General features: G+C 42.5%; 2 protein-coding genes and 1 pseudogene across 3 annotated transcripts; 2 read left to right on the forward strand and 1 right to left on the reverse strand.

Annotated features, from left to right (window-relative positions):
* Positions 1–4,759, forward strand: LOC311132009 (ubiquitin thioesterase OTUB1-like). Its single transcript, XM_084165177.1, has 7 exons — positions 1–136; positions 1,208–1,275; positions 1,658–1,756; positions 3,164–3,282; positions 3,422–3,506; positions 3,637–3,831; positions 4,211–4,759. The coding sequence occupies exons 1-7, from the start codon at positions 49–51 to the stop codon at positions 4,406–4,408; spliced, it is 852 nt and encodes a 283-aa protein (XP_084021303.1). The 5' UTR covers positions 1–48; the 3' UTR covers positions 4,409–4,759.
* Positions 4,760–6,479: 1,720 nt separating this feature from the next.
* On the forward strand, positions 6,480–8,779 carry LOC311132606 (citrate synthase-lysine N-methyltransferase CSKMT, mitochondrial-like; annotated as a pseudogene). Its single transcript has 3 exons — positions 6,480–6,548; positions 6,726–6,874; positions 8,476–8,779. The product of its transcript is annotated as a citrate synthase-lysine N-methyltransferase CSKMT, mitochondrial-like (transcript).
* Positions 8,780–8,868: 89 nt separating this feature from the next.
* On the reverse strand, positions 8,869–15,149 carry LOC311132253 (ependymin-like). The gene is made up of 6 exons (XM_084165487.1): positions 15,025–15,149; positions 14,669–14,703; positions 14,031–14,159; positions 11,560–11,749; positions 11,275–11,368; positions 8,869–9,326 (listed from the first exon to the last, which is right to left on the reverse strand). The coding sequence occupies exons 1-6, from the start codon at positions 15,089–15,091 to the stop codon at positions 9,194–9,196; spliced, it is 648 nt and encodes a 215-aa protein (XP_084021613.1). The 5' UTR covers positions 15,092–15,149; the 3' UTR covers positions 8,869–9,193.
* Positions 15,150–15,361: the final 212 nt, after the last annotated feature.

Here is a 15,361-nt window from a genome sequence, read left to right on the forward strand (position 1 = left end):
AGATATAGATTACACCCCTGGACTACTAGTGTAACCCGGAAGTTTAGAATGAGGTCAGGGAGACGTAGGAAACAGAATTCTACAGCTAAAATGGCGGAGGAGCAGCAGCAGGAAACAACACAGGGAGAGATGGAGGGTGAGTGAAATAACATCAAAACGACAGATAACTAATCTAACCGGCTCCGGCTATTAATGCATTGTTTTTTTATGGAGGTGTAATGTGGTTAGGAAATCTAGTGATGGCAGTTGAGGGACAGGCTGCTTGCATGAATATGAGAAGGGAATGAGGGAGGCCAAAGCATTCAAGTCACACACAAAGAAACGCATTTTTGACCTAGCTATATTTTTTTGGAGGATGGAGTAAATACCATTAAGCATTTTATGTGACATAATGTAGGATCTCACTCACAGTATATTTTTGCCGACTTTCAATTGGTTGTCAAATGTTTATTGACGCCATAACTGAAATTGGATAGTTGGCTGGCTAGCACTAACGTTAGCAAGCTTAGTTAATCAATTCTAGTTGTTCCAAAAAATATGGTCAGACGCAGACCACATCGTTGCACTTGCACCCCAAGTGAACCAGCTTCAATACTTTTGATTAGCAATAGACTGATATGTGATTACAGAATTTGCTTAAACCACATGTATACTGTCATCAATCTCATGTTGTTGTGGTATAAATTACATAACCAGCATTCTATCCCGAAGTATGAATTTGCAAATATGCTTCCTATCGTTAGGTGTTGTGACTCATCTACCCCAATGACCATTATGTAATATAGTTCACACATTAAACCCCGATTTTCTCGTTCTACAGTACCATTGCATGTCACTGTCTGTGAATGAACTGTCATGTTAAATGTTTACATTTACATTTACATTTTAGTCATTTAGCAGACGCTCTTATCCAGAGCGACTTACAGTTAGTGAATACATTTTTATTTTATTTTTTCATACTGGCCCCCCGTGGGAATCTAACCCACAACCCTGGCATTGCAAATGCCATGCTCTACCAACTGAGCTACATCCCTGCCGGCCATTCCCTCCCCTACCCTGGACGACGCTGGGCCAATTTTGCGCCGCCCCATGGGTCTCCCGGTCGCGGCCGGCTACGACAGAGCCTGGATTCGAACCAGGATCTCTAGTGGCACAGCTAGCACTGCGATTTTACAAACTTCTATGGTGTTGTTTTTCTTCTCTCTAGCGGGAGGAGTAAACTGCCTCGCTTATGATGAGGCCATTATGGCTCAGCAGGACAGAATCCAGCAGGAGGTGAGAGATTTTACACTTGAATAAGCATTGATAATGTTTTTTAATTAGTCAGATGTGGAAAAGTTTGAACTGCATGCCTTTGCATCACATGTTTTGGATCACCCTGGCTGTTTAGACAGGCAGTCCAATTCTGATATTTTTTTTCCACTAGTTGGGCTTTTGACCAATCACATCAGATCCTTTCCCATCAGATCTTTTTCAGAGCTGATCTGATTGGTCAAAAAAGCAATTAGCGGGGGAAAAATATCAGAATTGGGCTGCCTGTCTAAACGCTGACCCTGTTGTTTTATATCGGTTTCTATAAATCCATGAGTATAAAACATCTGTGCATTAACTGTGTGTGTGTGTGTGTGTGTGTGTGTGTGTGTGTCTGTCTGTCTAGATCGCAACTAGCATCCCTTTAGTATCAGACAGACAGGAACTGTCAGTGTTGCAGAGAGAGTATGCCACAGAAGACACCATTTATCAGCTCAAGATCAAGGTAAGTAAAACCACAAGATTCTTGTATTACAGGATGTGAATCTGCATCACTTTCTACAGGTCCTCTGAAATGTTCCCTCAAATTTTTTGGCACTGAGCAAATTTCAGGTCTGCTGAGCGCAAACTTGAACATTGTGAAAATGTTGTGCAACTTCCAGCTTGCATTTACTGTGAACCCTGAGGCTGTAGCCGCATTAAGTTACAGTTTTAACAGTGGCCAAGTAGGCTACTGTGGCTATTTGATCATAATTTAGGCCTACCAGAGTGGCCTACCATAAAAAACAACATGGAAATAGCTGTTCTGTCATTCAGCCTACAGTAGCAGCCAATGTGTGGTGTTCAATGTAGGCCTACAGTCCATGAGACTTTTGAAAAAAAAAAACATGCAGGGCTTGACATTAACCTGTTTATCCACTTGTCCTTCAGACAAGGAGCTGACTGAAAATGTTGTTGTTTGATGCAAGAAACCACTTAACAAAATAACATTATTCTCATATCATTATTACAGAGAATCAGACAAATGATGCTACCCTCTGCCCATTGGCTACTTAGCTTATTCAAGCCTGTCTCAAAATACAACACTGCTGCTTTAAGACAAGAAAAAGCTCTTTACCTGACTCACTTTTCAAAGATGTCTAGAAATGTACACGTTTTGTGCTCTTGTAGGAAGCAATCACTCCCCTATTGCTGACTACAAGTTATCTATAACTGGACTAATAACTCACTAACTAGCAAAGGATATGAACAAAATGTGCACACGTGGCTACATGCAGCTCTTGCTTTGATCTTAAAACAAGTGCATCTACTCACAACCACAGCTGTAAACACAGTCCAGTTCAGAGTAAATGGTACAGAACCATATGTGGCAATGGTCTATTTGCATATAGCCCTGCTGCAGCTCTGATTGGTTATTCCGCACTGTTCTCTGTGGAGTATGGGCTGAGTTGTGCGTACTCCGATGCATTATGCCTACAACAAAATATCTTGCATAGTTCATTTTGTTTCGGTATGTTGCATTAAAAGTGGCTAATATTGCTTTGATTCAATCACAATTGCCACAGGAAAGGGAAACGTTGATAGTGTTAACTAACAGGGAAAACTCTAGAAAGTTGAGTGAAGTTCAATCTCGTGCTTCTCTTCGTGGGCTGAAATGTATTCTGCGCTCTGCTTGGCCGGGAGCAAGGTGCTTGCAACGCCAGGATAGTGGGTTTGATTCCGAGACCACCCATATGTAAAATGTATGCACCCATGACTAAAGTGTCTGCTAAATGGCTATTATTATTATTTTGATTATTATATTACTGGTTTAAGGCGAAAGGGTTCCTTATGACCACAACATCCAATGAAGGTTTTAAAAAGTCACAATGTTTGTATTTACTCTGTATATGTCCCTTTTTCCCCCCCTTAGGATTTACACAAAAAATACTCGTATATTCGTAAGACGCGGCCAGATGGGAACTGTTTCTACAGAGCTTTTGGCTTTTCACATCTCGAATCGCTGCTAGAAGACGGCAAAGAGCTGCAGAGGTAACATAACTCTTCCATAGTGCATATAGATCCTTGATGTTCGGTAAAGCCGACTCTGTAATACGATAGATGGATGTCATCTGATTAGTGTCGCTGCATTAATAGGTACTGAATACCGATGCAATGTATGTCGCTGTAGGTTCAAAGCAGTGGCAGCAAAGAGCAAACTGGACCTGGTAAACCAAGGCTTCACAGAGTTCACCATCGAAGACTTCCACAATACTGTGAGTTGCCGTTCTATTGTTACACACACATGAACAACAGTGACAGCGCGCACACACATTACACATATACTGTTAACAGTTGTTAGTCACTTCACCTAACTGACCATATTATTGTTAATTCTTCCCCTAGTTCATGGACCTGTTGGAGCTGTGTGAGAAGCAGCCAGGCCTCCGTGAGCTGCTGGGCTCCTTCAGAGACCAGAGCGTGTCAGACTACATCGTGGTGTACTTGCGGCTGCTCACCTCAGGCTACCTGCAGAGGGAGCACGGCTTCTTCCAGCACTTCATCGAGGGTGGACGCTCCGTCAAGGAGTTCTGCCAGCAGGTGGGTTCCTATTGCGTCGTGTTCAGTAGGCACGAAGAGGATGAAAACGCTCTGAAACGGGGTGAAACTATCTCTACTCGTCCAATAAGAAACACTTGTTTTTCTTGTGCTAAATGTTGTTTTTATACAGTGTGTTCTAATAAACACAACGCTGGTTCAAGGCGAGAAGCTAGATTGAGGATTTGTTTACATATGGTTTGAATTTAGTCTGGTTGTGTGCTTTTGATGGGGGCCAATGAGTCAGAACTAGTAATACTATGTGGTTCTCTTGGGTACGAAGCATGCACAGTCCAATGGCTTCAGGACTTTTCCCGTCTTGTTTAACAGCAATAACAAGTCACCAAACACTTCAATTGTCCTCTGTGTGTTTATTATGCAGGAGGTGGAGCCCATGTCTAAAGAAAGTGACCATATCCACATCATTGCCTTGGCCCAGGCCCTGAACGTGTCCATCCTAGTGGAGTACATGGACCGGGGCGAGGGGGGCTCCGTTAACCACCACGTCTTCCCTGAAGGCAGCGAGCCTCGTGTCTTCCTCCTCTATAGACCCGGCCACTATGACATATTGTACAAATAGAGACCTGCTGTTTAGAGATACCCCCCCCCCCCTTTCCACTGCTGTAGTGGCAGTGGAGGAATACTTCAACTGCCACCTTGATGCATAGGTGTGTACGAAGGTTACACTATTGTATCTGAGGGGGAAAAAAACTATCACATTATACAGCCCCCTTCTCCCCAGAGTTTCCCCTCATCACAGAAAAGTGAATTAATATTTTTTTTTTTTTTTACAAAATTAGCAGTGACTCCAGGCATATAGAGTTGTACAGTTTTTTGTGTGGTTGTAAATGTTATCAACTTGCTTTTTTGTTGGATTATTTTCCTTTGATACACTGCGTTTCATGAGTTTTATTAAAGGGATTACATCTTATTTGACTTGTATGTTAATGAATTTGTCACTCGTCTGGTATCGTCACATTTCAGCGGGCATAGCAGCAATATGAAATGCAGTATTTGAATAACTTCCGTGTGTATGTAATGTGCTTATCTGTCCATGTTTTGAATTTGGTTTGTGTGAATATAAGTACTGCATACTTGTTTACATTGGTTGACGCACGCGCAGTAGTCCACCACTGCGCACACAGTATGTAGCTACAGGAGCAGTGAGTAGACTCCCGAGGAGAAACAGAAACCAGGGCCGGGATTTTAAACATATTGACAATCTAGCCAAGGAGGTTAGGGAAGTTAATCACAACGTCACGTGTAAGGCACCAATCCAGTCTAACAAGTATATCTCCGTTTATTTCGGTCTTGTAAAATGAGTTGATGCAAACTAGACTTTCCATGATAGCTAGCTAACACAGTTGACCTCTGGCTGCTAGCTAAATACTGTTATCTAGTTTACTTGCTATCTATACAGCTAGCCAGTGGCTATCTTTCAATTGATTCAAATGGTATTTCTGTTGAGAAATAGCCCCCCCTCACTAATAATATTATTTGGGCACAGGTTGGTCAAGTTAGCTTGCGCTAATTTCTTTTGATTCCACTAGGACTGTCTACTGAACAAATGAGTGAACCTGAAATGCGCTATGAAATGTTAGCTTAATGCGGTAATCAGCAGTTGAAGCAATAACAAAGCGTACTCCCCACCCCTGTTTCGTCAAAAAGCTGAGGGATGGGCCGGAGGAATGTAACCACTCAAATTCATCGAGCTATGGATGCAAGGACTGACCATCCATGATATCAAAATTATAGTTGAAAGAGAGCAACTCTCCATTTGGGCTGATCGGTGACCTGCTAGCACTTCCCCCGACTAGAGGGGAATAAGGCAACCTCAGAGTTACACACAAGGATACTTTATTGCCATACACACGAACAACAGACAGGGGAACGATGTGGTTCTGTAATACAGGACATGAACAGTAATGAATAGGCTGTACACAAATAGCAATGGTAAGGACTGTATAGATCAAGGCTAGATAAGCAAACTAGCATTAACTACTACCAAAAGTAAATAGTAAACGCACACACATTACAACAATAACAACTCATGAGTTGACTCAGAGGATTGAAGAGACACTAGCCTGCACAGTCAGAAGAGCTGTCAGGTGTCCTGCCCCTTAGCAACCAATCTGGGCCCAGGTCTCACAGGCCAGAGTTTGAGAGGCTTGTTTATGGTACCCCTAGACCACGTGTCAAATTAATTCCACAGAAGGCTGAGTGTCTGCGGGTTTTTGCACCACCCTTGTACTTGATTGATGAATTAAGATCACTAATTAGTACAGAACCCCCCTCACCTGGTTGTCTAGGTCTTAATTGAAAGGAAAAACAAAAAACCTGCAGTCACTCGGCCCTCCATTGAATGAGTTTGACACCTCTGCCCTAGACTGTCAGGCTCAGGTGGTGGGGGATAGGGTGTGGAGTGTGCAGCTTGAAATGGTTGTGAGATAATAGTCACCAGTAGGGAATTCCTGACAATAGTTTTAACCATGTCTTGAGGCTTTATAGTGTTTGTTTACATCTACTTTGGAGTGAAACAAGCTTATATTTTGGGTTCTGATGGGTAAGACAGTTGAACTAAGCTCATGAGGCATTTATAAGTTATCCTTCAAGAATCAATGGGCACATTTCATTAATTCAGAAGTCCAACAATGGATGAAGCAACTGCAGATTGCCGCTTTAAGGCAGGATTTCCCAAAGTCAGTCCTGGGGCCCCCTGGGTGCACGTTTTGGTTTTTGCCCTAGCACTACACCGCTGATTCAAATAATCAAAGCTTGATGATGAGTTGGTTATTTGAATCAGCTGTGTAGTGCTAGGGAAACCCTGCTTTAAGGGTTTATAAACTGACATTATGAAAATGATATAATACCACCAGTATGTTTGAGTTTTCTTCCAGACAGTCACCTTTCTGTCCCTACTAGCTGAACTTATCAACAACATGGACAAGAAAGCAACATGTGACCGATTCTACACAGAAAACAAAAGCAAGACCTTTGAGTGGTTCTTTGGTATCGACGCAATCCGGCACTTCATCCTGCCCATGCCGCATTCCCAACTTAGATGCCTTACTAAGCGTCCTTGACATGGGCTGTGGTTCCTCTGGCCTAGGACCCTGCATACACAGAGACTCTCCCTGGCCAGTGCGGATGACCTGCGCTGACATCTCCCCTATTGTTGTGTGCTTAATGGAGGAACATACAGAAACCAAAGGCATGCAACCTCAGAACCCTTTCTCTAAGCTTGACTTCTTAGAACTGGACTGCACTCATCTCCACAAACACTTTGGTTCTGAGAGCATGGACCTCATTCTAGACAAGTGCACCATACATGCCTTGCTACGGTCTAGGGAAGGGGGAGCCAAGTCCAGCCAGTTGCAAAAGCAGTGCCTGAAGATTTTTTATTTATTTCACCTTTATTTAACCAGGTAAGCCAGTTGAGAACAAGTTCTCATTTACAACTGCGACCTGGCCAAGATAAAGCAAAGCAGTGCGATAAAAACAACAACACAGAGTTACATATGGGGTAAAACAAAACATAGTCAAAAATACAACAGAAAATATATATATACAGTGTGTTCAAATGTAGCAAGTTATGGAGGTAAGGCAATAAATAGGCCATAGTGCAAAATAATTACAATTAGTATTAACACTGGAATGATAGATGTGCGAGAGATGATGTGCAAATAGAGATACTGGGGTGCAAATGAGTAAAATAAATAACAATATGGGGATGAGGTAGTTGGGTGGGCTAATTTCAGATGGGCTGTGTACAGGTGCAGTGATCGGGAAGGTGCTCGGACAACTGATGCTTAAAGTTAGTGAGGGAGATACGAGTCTCCAGCTTCAGAGATGTTTGCAATTCGTTCCAGTCATTGGCAACAGAGAACTGGAAGGAATGGCGGCCAAAGGAGGTGTTGGCTTTGGGGATGACCAGTGAAATATACCTGCTGGAGCACATACTACGGGTGGTTGTTGCTCTGGTGACCAATGAGCTAAGATAAGGCGGGGATTTGCCTAGCAGTGATTTATATATGGCCTGGAGCCAGTGGGTTTGGCGACGAATATGTAGTGAGGACCAGCCAACAAGAGCGTACAGGTCACAGTGGTGGGTAGTATATGGGGCTTTGGTGACAAAACGGATGGCACTGTGATAGACTACATCCAATTTGCTGAGTAGAGTGTTGGAGGCTATTCCGAAGTCAAGGATCGGTAGGATAGTCAGTTTTATGAGGGCATGTTTGGCAGCATGAGTGAAGGAGGCTTTGTTGCGAAATAGGAAGCCAATTCTAGATTTAACTTTGGATTGGAGATGCTTAATGTGAGTCTGGAAGGAGAGTTTACAGTCTAACCAGACACCTAGGTATTTGTAGTTGTCCACATACTCTAGGTCAGACCCGTCGAGAGTAGTGATTCTAGTCGGGTGGGCGGGTGCCAGCAGCGTTCGATTGAAGAGCATGCATTTAGTTTTACTAGTGTTTAAGAGCAGTTGGAGGCTACTGAAGGAGTGTTGTATGGCATTGAAGCTCGTTTGGAGGTTTGTTAACAGTGTCCAATGAAGGGCCAGATGTATACAAAATGGTGTCGTCTGCGTAGAGGTGGAGCCGAGCGTCACCAGCAGCAAGAGCGACATCATTGATATACACAGAGAAAAGAGTCGGCCCGAGAATTGAGGAACTCTGGGTCTCAGCTCCAGTTCTCAGACGAGGACCCTGATGCCAGGATGTTGTGGCTGGAGAAAGCGGGGTGATGGCTGCCAATGTGGGAGTGGAGGAGGTGGAGGAGCTAAGGGGAGTGACTTATTATTGCTACCACGTTAACCCGTCCTGTAGCACAGTAGCTAGTTGGTTGTTTTAGTCTGTCTGTTGCTCCATAATGCACCTGAGTCAGGGAGTGAGGATATTTGACATGAATGAGATGTGAATGTAATAAGTAATTTGTTGATACAACTGACCGAGTCTCTTATCTGTACATTTCTTTCTATGTCTACACAATATGAAGAGGTCTTGTGAAGTGCTATCTATCCACTATACTATAGAACAATAACTGTAGACTTGACTTTATTTATTCAGAAGGACAGTTCACAGTGCAAGTACATATTTCCAAGGCCCATATGTAGCAAGGAAAGTAATTAACTTCTGTCGATGGTAATGTTTACATATAATCCTCAGTGCAACTGACATGTAACATGGTCAGTACTGGCATTTTTTTGTAACTTGTGTTTTACCCCTTTTGCCTACACTAACACAGTCCTGAGTTATAATTATAAATTCATTTAAAAACACTGCTTTTTATCTAAGGTTAAAAAGAAGCAATAGTTGTGTGAAATTCTCATAAGAAACAGAATGAAAGACAATGTCCTTTAGGACTATTTTGTAAGGTTTTTGAAAATGCTGTAGAAGTTGGCAGCCTCTGCAGTCTCATCCAGTTTAGCGCCCTGACAGAATTTAGGAGGGAAGAACTCCTGGGGGTCCATGATCCCAATGACAATGTTGAAGAAGCTTTAAAAAAAAAAAAAAAAAAGATTATATAATTATCACATAACATAATTGATATCTGTAGATTTAACAAAAGTCAAATCCATGCTTGGTTTAGTTAGTGTTAATAATTCATAATACTTTTATGATGAAATTATGGATTTTTATGTTTCCATAAGTATCAAACTAGCGAATTAAGACATTTTGATTGCTTTGAGGAACACATAAAGGACTGATTAAGTTCCTCAGAATGAGGATATGAAACAAAGACTACATAGACCATGTATTGATGTAAAATGACACTACATACACCTTAGCCAAATACATTTAAACTCAGTTTTTCACAATTCCTGACATTTAATCCTAGTAAAAATATTCCCTGTCTTAGGTCAGTTAGGATCACCACTTTATTTTAAGAATGTGAAATGTCAGAATAACAGTAGAGAGAATTATTTATTTCAGCTTTTATTTCTTTCATCACATTCCCAGTGGGTCAGAAGTTTACATACACTCAATTAGTATTTGGTAGCATTGCCTTTAAATTGTTTAACTTGGGTCAAACGTTTCGGGTAGCCTTCCACAAGCTTCCCACAATAAGTTGGGTGAATTTTGGCCCATTCCTCCTGACAGAGCTGGTGTAACTGAGTCAGGTTTGTAGGCCTCCTTGCTCGCACACGCTTTTTCAGTTCTGCCCACACATTTTCTATAGGTTTGAGGTCAGGGCTTTGTCCTTAAGCCATTTTGCCACAACTTTGGAAGTATGCTTGGGGTCATTGTCCATTTGGAAGACCCATTTACGACCAAGCTTTAACTTCCTGACTGATGTCTTGAGATGTTGCTTCAATATATCCACATCATTTTCCTTCCTCATGATGCCATCTATTTTGTGAAGAGCACCAGTCCCTCCTGCAGCAAAGCACTCCCACAGCATGATGCTGCCACCCCCGTGCTTCACGGTTGGGATGGTGTTCTTCAGCTTGCAAGCCACCCCCCTTTTCCCTCCAAACATAACGATGGTCATTATGGCCAAACAGTTCTATTTTTGTTCCATCATACCAGAGGACATTTCTCCAAAAAGTATGATCTTTGTCCCCATGTGCAGTTGCAAACCATGGTCTGGCTTTTTTATGGCGGTTTTGGAGCAGTGGCTTCTTCCTTGCTGAGCGACCTTTCAGGTTATGTCAATATAGGACTCGTTTTACTGTGGATATAGATACTTTTGTACCTGTTTCTTCCAGCATCTTCACAAGGTCCTTTGCTGTTGTTCTGGGATTGATTTGCACTTTTCGCACCAAAGTACGCTCATCTCTAGGAGACAGAACGCGTCTCCTTCCTGAGCGGTATGACAGCTGCCTGGTCCCATGGTGTTTATACTTGCGTACTATTGTTTGTACAGATGAATGTGGTACCTTCAGGCGTTTGGAAATTACTCCCAAGGATGAACCAGACTTGTGGAGGTCTACAATTTATTTTCTGAGGTCTTGGCTGATTTCTTTAGATGTTCCCATGATGTCAAGCAAAGAGGCACTGAGTTTGAAGGTAGGCCTTGAAATACATCCACAGGTACACCTCCAATTGACTCAAATGATGTCAATTAGCCTATCAGAAGCTTCTAAAGCCATGATATCTATTTCTGGAATTTTCCAAGCTGTTTAAAGGCACAGTCAACTTAGTGTATGTAAACTTCTGACCCACTGGAATTGTGATACAGTGAATTATAAGTGAAATAATCTGTCTGTAAACAATTGTTGGAAAAATTACTTGTGTCATGCACAAAGTAGATGTCCTAACCGACTTGCCAAAACTATAGTATGTTAACAAGAAATTTGTGGAGTGGTTGAAAAACGAGTTTTAATGACTCCAACCTAAGTATATGTAAACTTTCGACTTCAACTGTGTGTGTGTGTGTATATATATATATATATACAAAACTGTCATATTTAATTCACTGCCCAATAATATACACACTAACGTTGTAAGCGTCCAGCCGGTCTTGTCCGTGTAGTATGTAGAGCTGACAGGTATGCACCCAAACTCAGTGAAGGTACTCATCCACTTGTCTTTACCTGGAGATGAAATTGATCCACAGTCAGAAAGGCTAAGTCAGGGAGCAGAAATGTGACTTGAGAACAGAATCCCAAAACTGAATTGCCATGCAACAAATAGTTGCTAAGGAATTTTTCTTGGTATTCCTCGGAGAGAGGAAGGTCACGAATAAAATAAAAAAACATTTAACAAACCGTGTCCTTTTTCTTACCACTTGGGGTTGCAACTTCTCCATACCAGGTGTTGACCAGCAGACCTTGTCCTGGACCAGAGGAGCTCCCTAAGATCACCTGGCCCAGCAGAGCAGCATCGGCAGGGATCTCCATGGGGTGGAAGTCCTCCCTCTTCAGCCTCTCCTTCGTACAGGTTTTGTTCCTGTGGTTAATCATATACATGACACCCTGGAAGAAGTTGGAGGAAAAGCTGATTTGTAGGACGTTTTAGAATTTTCTTCTAACAATGCATCGTTGTCTTTGTTTAAATTATAAACTGATGGAAGGTGCATGACTTAGGGCTGTCAGAGTTAATCGGTTAACTTGAGTTCACTTTTTGCAATTTTAGTGCACTATATTTTAATGTTAATAATATTGTCTGAAAGCGTTGAAAATACACTGAAAACATCCAAAATACATAACCTATACAGCTAAAATCTACAGTGCCATGTAAAAACAAGTTGACATTGAGGTTAAAGAAAGTGTGCTTTCTCAATTTAACCAGATTTCAAAATACACTGCTCAAAAAAATAAAGGGAACACTAAAATAACACATCCCTAGATCTGAATGAATGAAATAATCTTATTAAATACTTTTTTCTTTACATAGTTGAATGTGCTGACAACAAAATCACACAAAAATTATCAATGGAAATCAAATGGATCAACCCATGGAGGTCTGGATTTGGAGTCACCCTCAAAATTAAAGTGGAAAACCACACTACAGGCTGATCCAACTTTGATGTAATGTCCTTAAAACAAGTCAAAATGAGGCTCAGTAGTGTGTGTGGCCTCCATGTGCCTGTATGACCTCCCTACAACGCCTAGGCATGCTCCTGATGAGGTGGCGGATGGTCTCCTGAGGGATCTCCTCCCAGACCTGGACTAAAGCATCCGCCAACTCCTGGACAGTCTGTGGTGCAACGTGGCGTTGGTGGATGGAGCGAGACATGTCCCAGATGTACTCAGTTGGATTCAGGTCTGGGGAACGGGCGGGCCAGTCCATAGCATCAATGCCTTCCTCTTGCAGAAACTGCTGACACACTCCAGCCACATGAGGTCTAGCATTGTCTTGCATTAGGAGGAACCCAGGGCCAACCGCACCAGCATATGGTCTCACAAGGGGTCTGAGGATCTCATCTCGATACCTAATGGCAGTCAGGCTACCTCTGGCGAGCACATGGAGGGCTGTGCGGCCCCCCAAAGAAATGCCACCCCACACCATGACTGACCCACCGCCAAACCGGTCATGCTGGAGGATGTTGCAGGCAGCAGAACGTTCTCCACGGCGTCTCCAGACTCTGTCACGTCTGTCACGTGCTCAGTGTGAACCTGCTTTCATCTGTGAAGAGCACAGGGCGCCAGTGTTCTCTGGCAAATGCCAAACGTCCTGCACGGTGTTGGGCTGTAAGCACAACCCCCACATGTGGACGTCGGGCCCTCATACCACCCTCATGGAGTCTGTTTCTGACCGTTTGAGCAGACACATGCACATTTGTGGCCTGCTGGAGGTCATTTTGCAGTGCTCTGGCAGTGCTCCTCCTGCTCCTCCTTGCACAAAGGCGGAGGTAGCAGTCCTGCTGCTGGGTTGTTGCCCTCCTACGGCCTCCTCTACGTCTCCTGATGTACTGGCCTGACTCCTGGTAGCGCCTCCATGCTCTGGACACTACGCTGACAGACACAGCAAACCTTCTTGCCACAGCTCGCATTGATGTGCCATCCTGGATGAGCTGCACTACCTGAGCCACTTGTGTAGGTTGTAGACTTCGTCTCATGCTACCACTAGAGTGAAAGCACCGCCAGCATTCAAAAGTGACCAAAACATCAGCCAGGAAGCATAGGAACTGAGAAGTGGTCTGTGGTCACCACCTGCAAAACCAGTCCTTTATTGGGGGTGTCTTGCTAATTGCATATAATTTCCACCTGTTGTCTATTCCATTTGCACAACAGCATGTGGAATTTATTGTCAATCAGTGTTGCTTCCTAAGTGGACAGTTTAATTTCACAGAAGTGTGATTGACTTGGAGTTACATTGTGTTGTTTAAGTGTTCCCTTTATTTTTTTGAGCAGTGTAGTTAGGAAGAGATTTTGGATGTACCAATTCCATGGCACGTGGTTTATGAACTGATACACAAAACGACGCTGGATTCAAAACATAGTTTTTCAATTGTCATTATACAAAATTCTTGCAACCAATAGAATGTTTCATATATATATATACACAGTGGGGAAAACAAGTATTTAGTCAGCCACCAATTGTGCAAGTTCTCCCACTTAAAAAGATGAGAGAGGCCTGTAATTTTCATCATGGGTACGCGTTTAACTCAATTAAAAACATTTTATCGTTTGACAGCCCTAGCATGACTGTGATTTTTGTGTACCGGTATGTCAAATAAATGGTTGTCATTGTGAATGCATGGTTGTCATTGTGAATACATGGTTGTCATTGTTGTGAATAAGTGTTTGTTACCTCTCTGAAGAGCAAAAGGGCATCAATGCCAAATGTCTTGTTCTCATAAGAACCAATCTCCTTGAAGCGGATACGCTTGCCCATCGCGTCATAGGTGTATTTGGAATTTGCATAAAACTTCTCATTTGCCTGAAAGGACAGGAGTGTGAAAGGGATTGTTATAGCAGAGTATATCATTATTATAGCAGAGTATATCATTATAGCAGAGTATATCATTATTATAGCAGAGTATATAATAATAGCCATATCAATACAGCATTTGCTTTCCTTTTTTATTTGGTTTTCTTTTTTTGTGACCAAATTAGTATTTTTTATTTTGTAATTTTACAAGGCAGGATATCATTAATAATATAATTAATAATTAAATTAATATGCCATTTAGCAGACGCTTTTATCCAAAGCGACTTACAGTCATGCGTGCATACATTTTTGTGTATGGGTGGTCCCGGGGATCGAACCCACTACCTTGGCGTTACAAGCGCCGTGCTCTACCAGTTGAGCTACAGAGGACCATATCAATATATTTTTTAATATTTATAGCCAGATTTATATGTCAAAATATTCCTTTTGGTATTATTATCATGGGAACCCCATAGCCATGTATTCCCGTCTACTGTGGAGAAACAAACCAGACTTACCACAGAGAGGGCTCCGGTCAGAAGAGGGGGAGACCCTGAGAGAGGGAGGGGTGTTTTATAAGTTAATTATTTATCAATTTTCTTGTGTTAAATGGACAATTTAGCCATAAAGTGGACTACACACTATAAACATAGAAGAAACATCTACCCGAAATTGCCATCACGACTTTTCCCACTCTGCTCTGCCTACAATACAAGTACTGTACAGTACAGGTGTTAAATCAAGGTTATACTGTACGCAGTAGGAAATCTTTGACTGGAGGCAGGCATTCATAACAGTGCTGCTCTTAGGTTTACTACTCAATTTACAATACAATTGCTCTCTCTCTCTCTCTCTCTCTCTCTCTTTTACTTACTGCATGGATGAGGTGCCTGAGCCAGACAGCCCACTGCAAGGCACATCAACAACACGAAGGTCCTCATGCTTCCAGATGTTCCACACGCTCACTCACACACACCAATAAGCAGACTGACTGCTGCAAGAGCGCTTAGTCACTTCCTTATAAACAGTACGATACTGAGGCTCCAGATCCTAGGGCCAGCACTGGATCCAGGTTTTTCTTTTCACCAGAGAGGCCCAGAAACCCCCTTCCTACTAGAACAAAGTACAGTACGTTTCCATAGGCCAGGCTAATGCTGTGTTTGTAACCAAGTGGGAAGTGGGAATTTACCACATACAACTGAGACAAATCC

Source organism: Coregonus lavaretus (genome assembly GCF_964263955.1).
Source record: "Coregonus lavaretus genome assembly, chromosome: 7".
NCBI lineage: Eukaryota > Metazoa > Chordata > Actinopteri > Salmoniformes > Salmonidae > Coregonus > Coregonus lavaretus.

Excerpts from the sequence above, each read along its gene's own strand:
- LOC311132253 (XM_084165487.1), bottom strand. The coding sequence starts at position 15,091 with ATGAGGACCTTCGTGTTGTTGATGTGCCTTGCAGTGGGCTGTCTGGCT. Across the intron at positions 14,704-15,024 it reads TCAGGCACCTCATCCATGCA|GGTCTCCCCCTCTTCTGACC; the intron begins GTAAGTAAAAGA and ends TCCCTCTCTCAG. Across the intron at positions 14,160-14,668 it reads TGACCGGAGCCCTCTCTGTG|GCAAATGAGAAGTTTTATGC; the intron begins GTAAGTCTGGTT and ends CTGTCCTTTCAG.
- LOC311132009 (XM_084165177.1), top strand. The coding sequence starts at position 49 with ATGAGGTCAGGGAGACGTAGGAAACAGAATTCTACAGCTAAAATGGCG. Across the intron at positions 1,757-3,163 it reads TTTATCAGCTCAAGATCAAG|GATTTACACAAAAAATACTC; the intron begins GTAAGTAAAACC and ends TCCCCCCCTTAG. Across the intron at positions 3,507-3,636 it reads TCGAAGACTTCCACAATACT|TTCATGGACCTGTTGGAGCT; the intron begins GTGAGTTGCCGT and ends TTCTTCCCCTAG.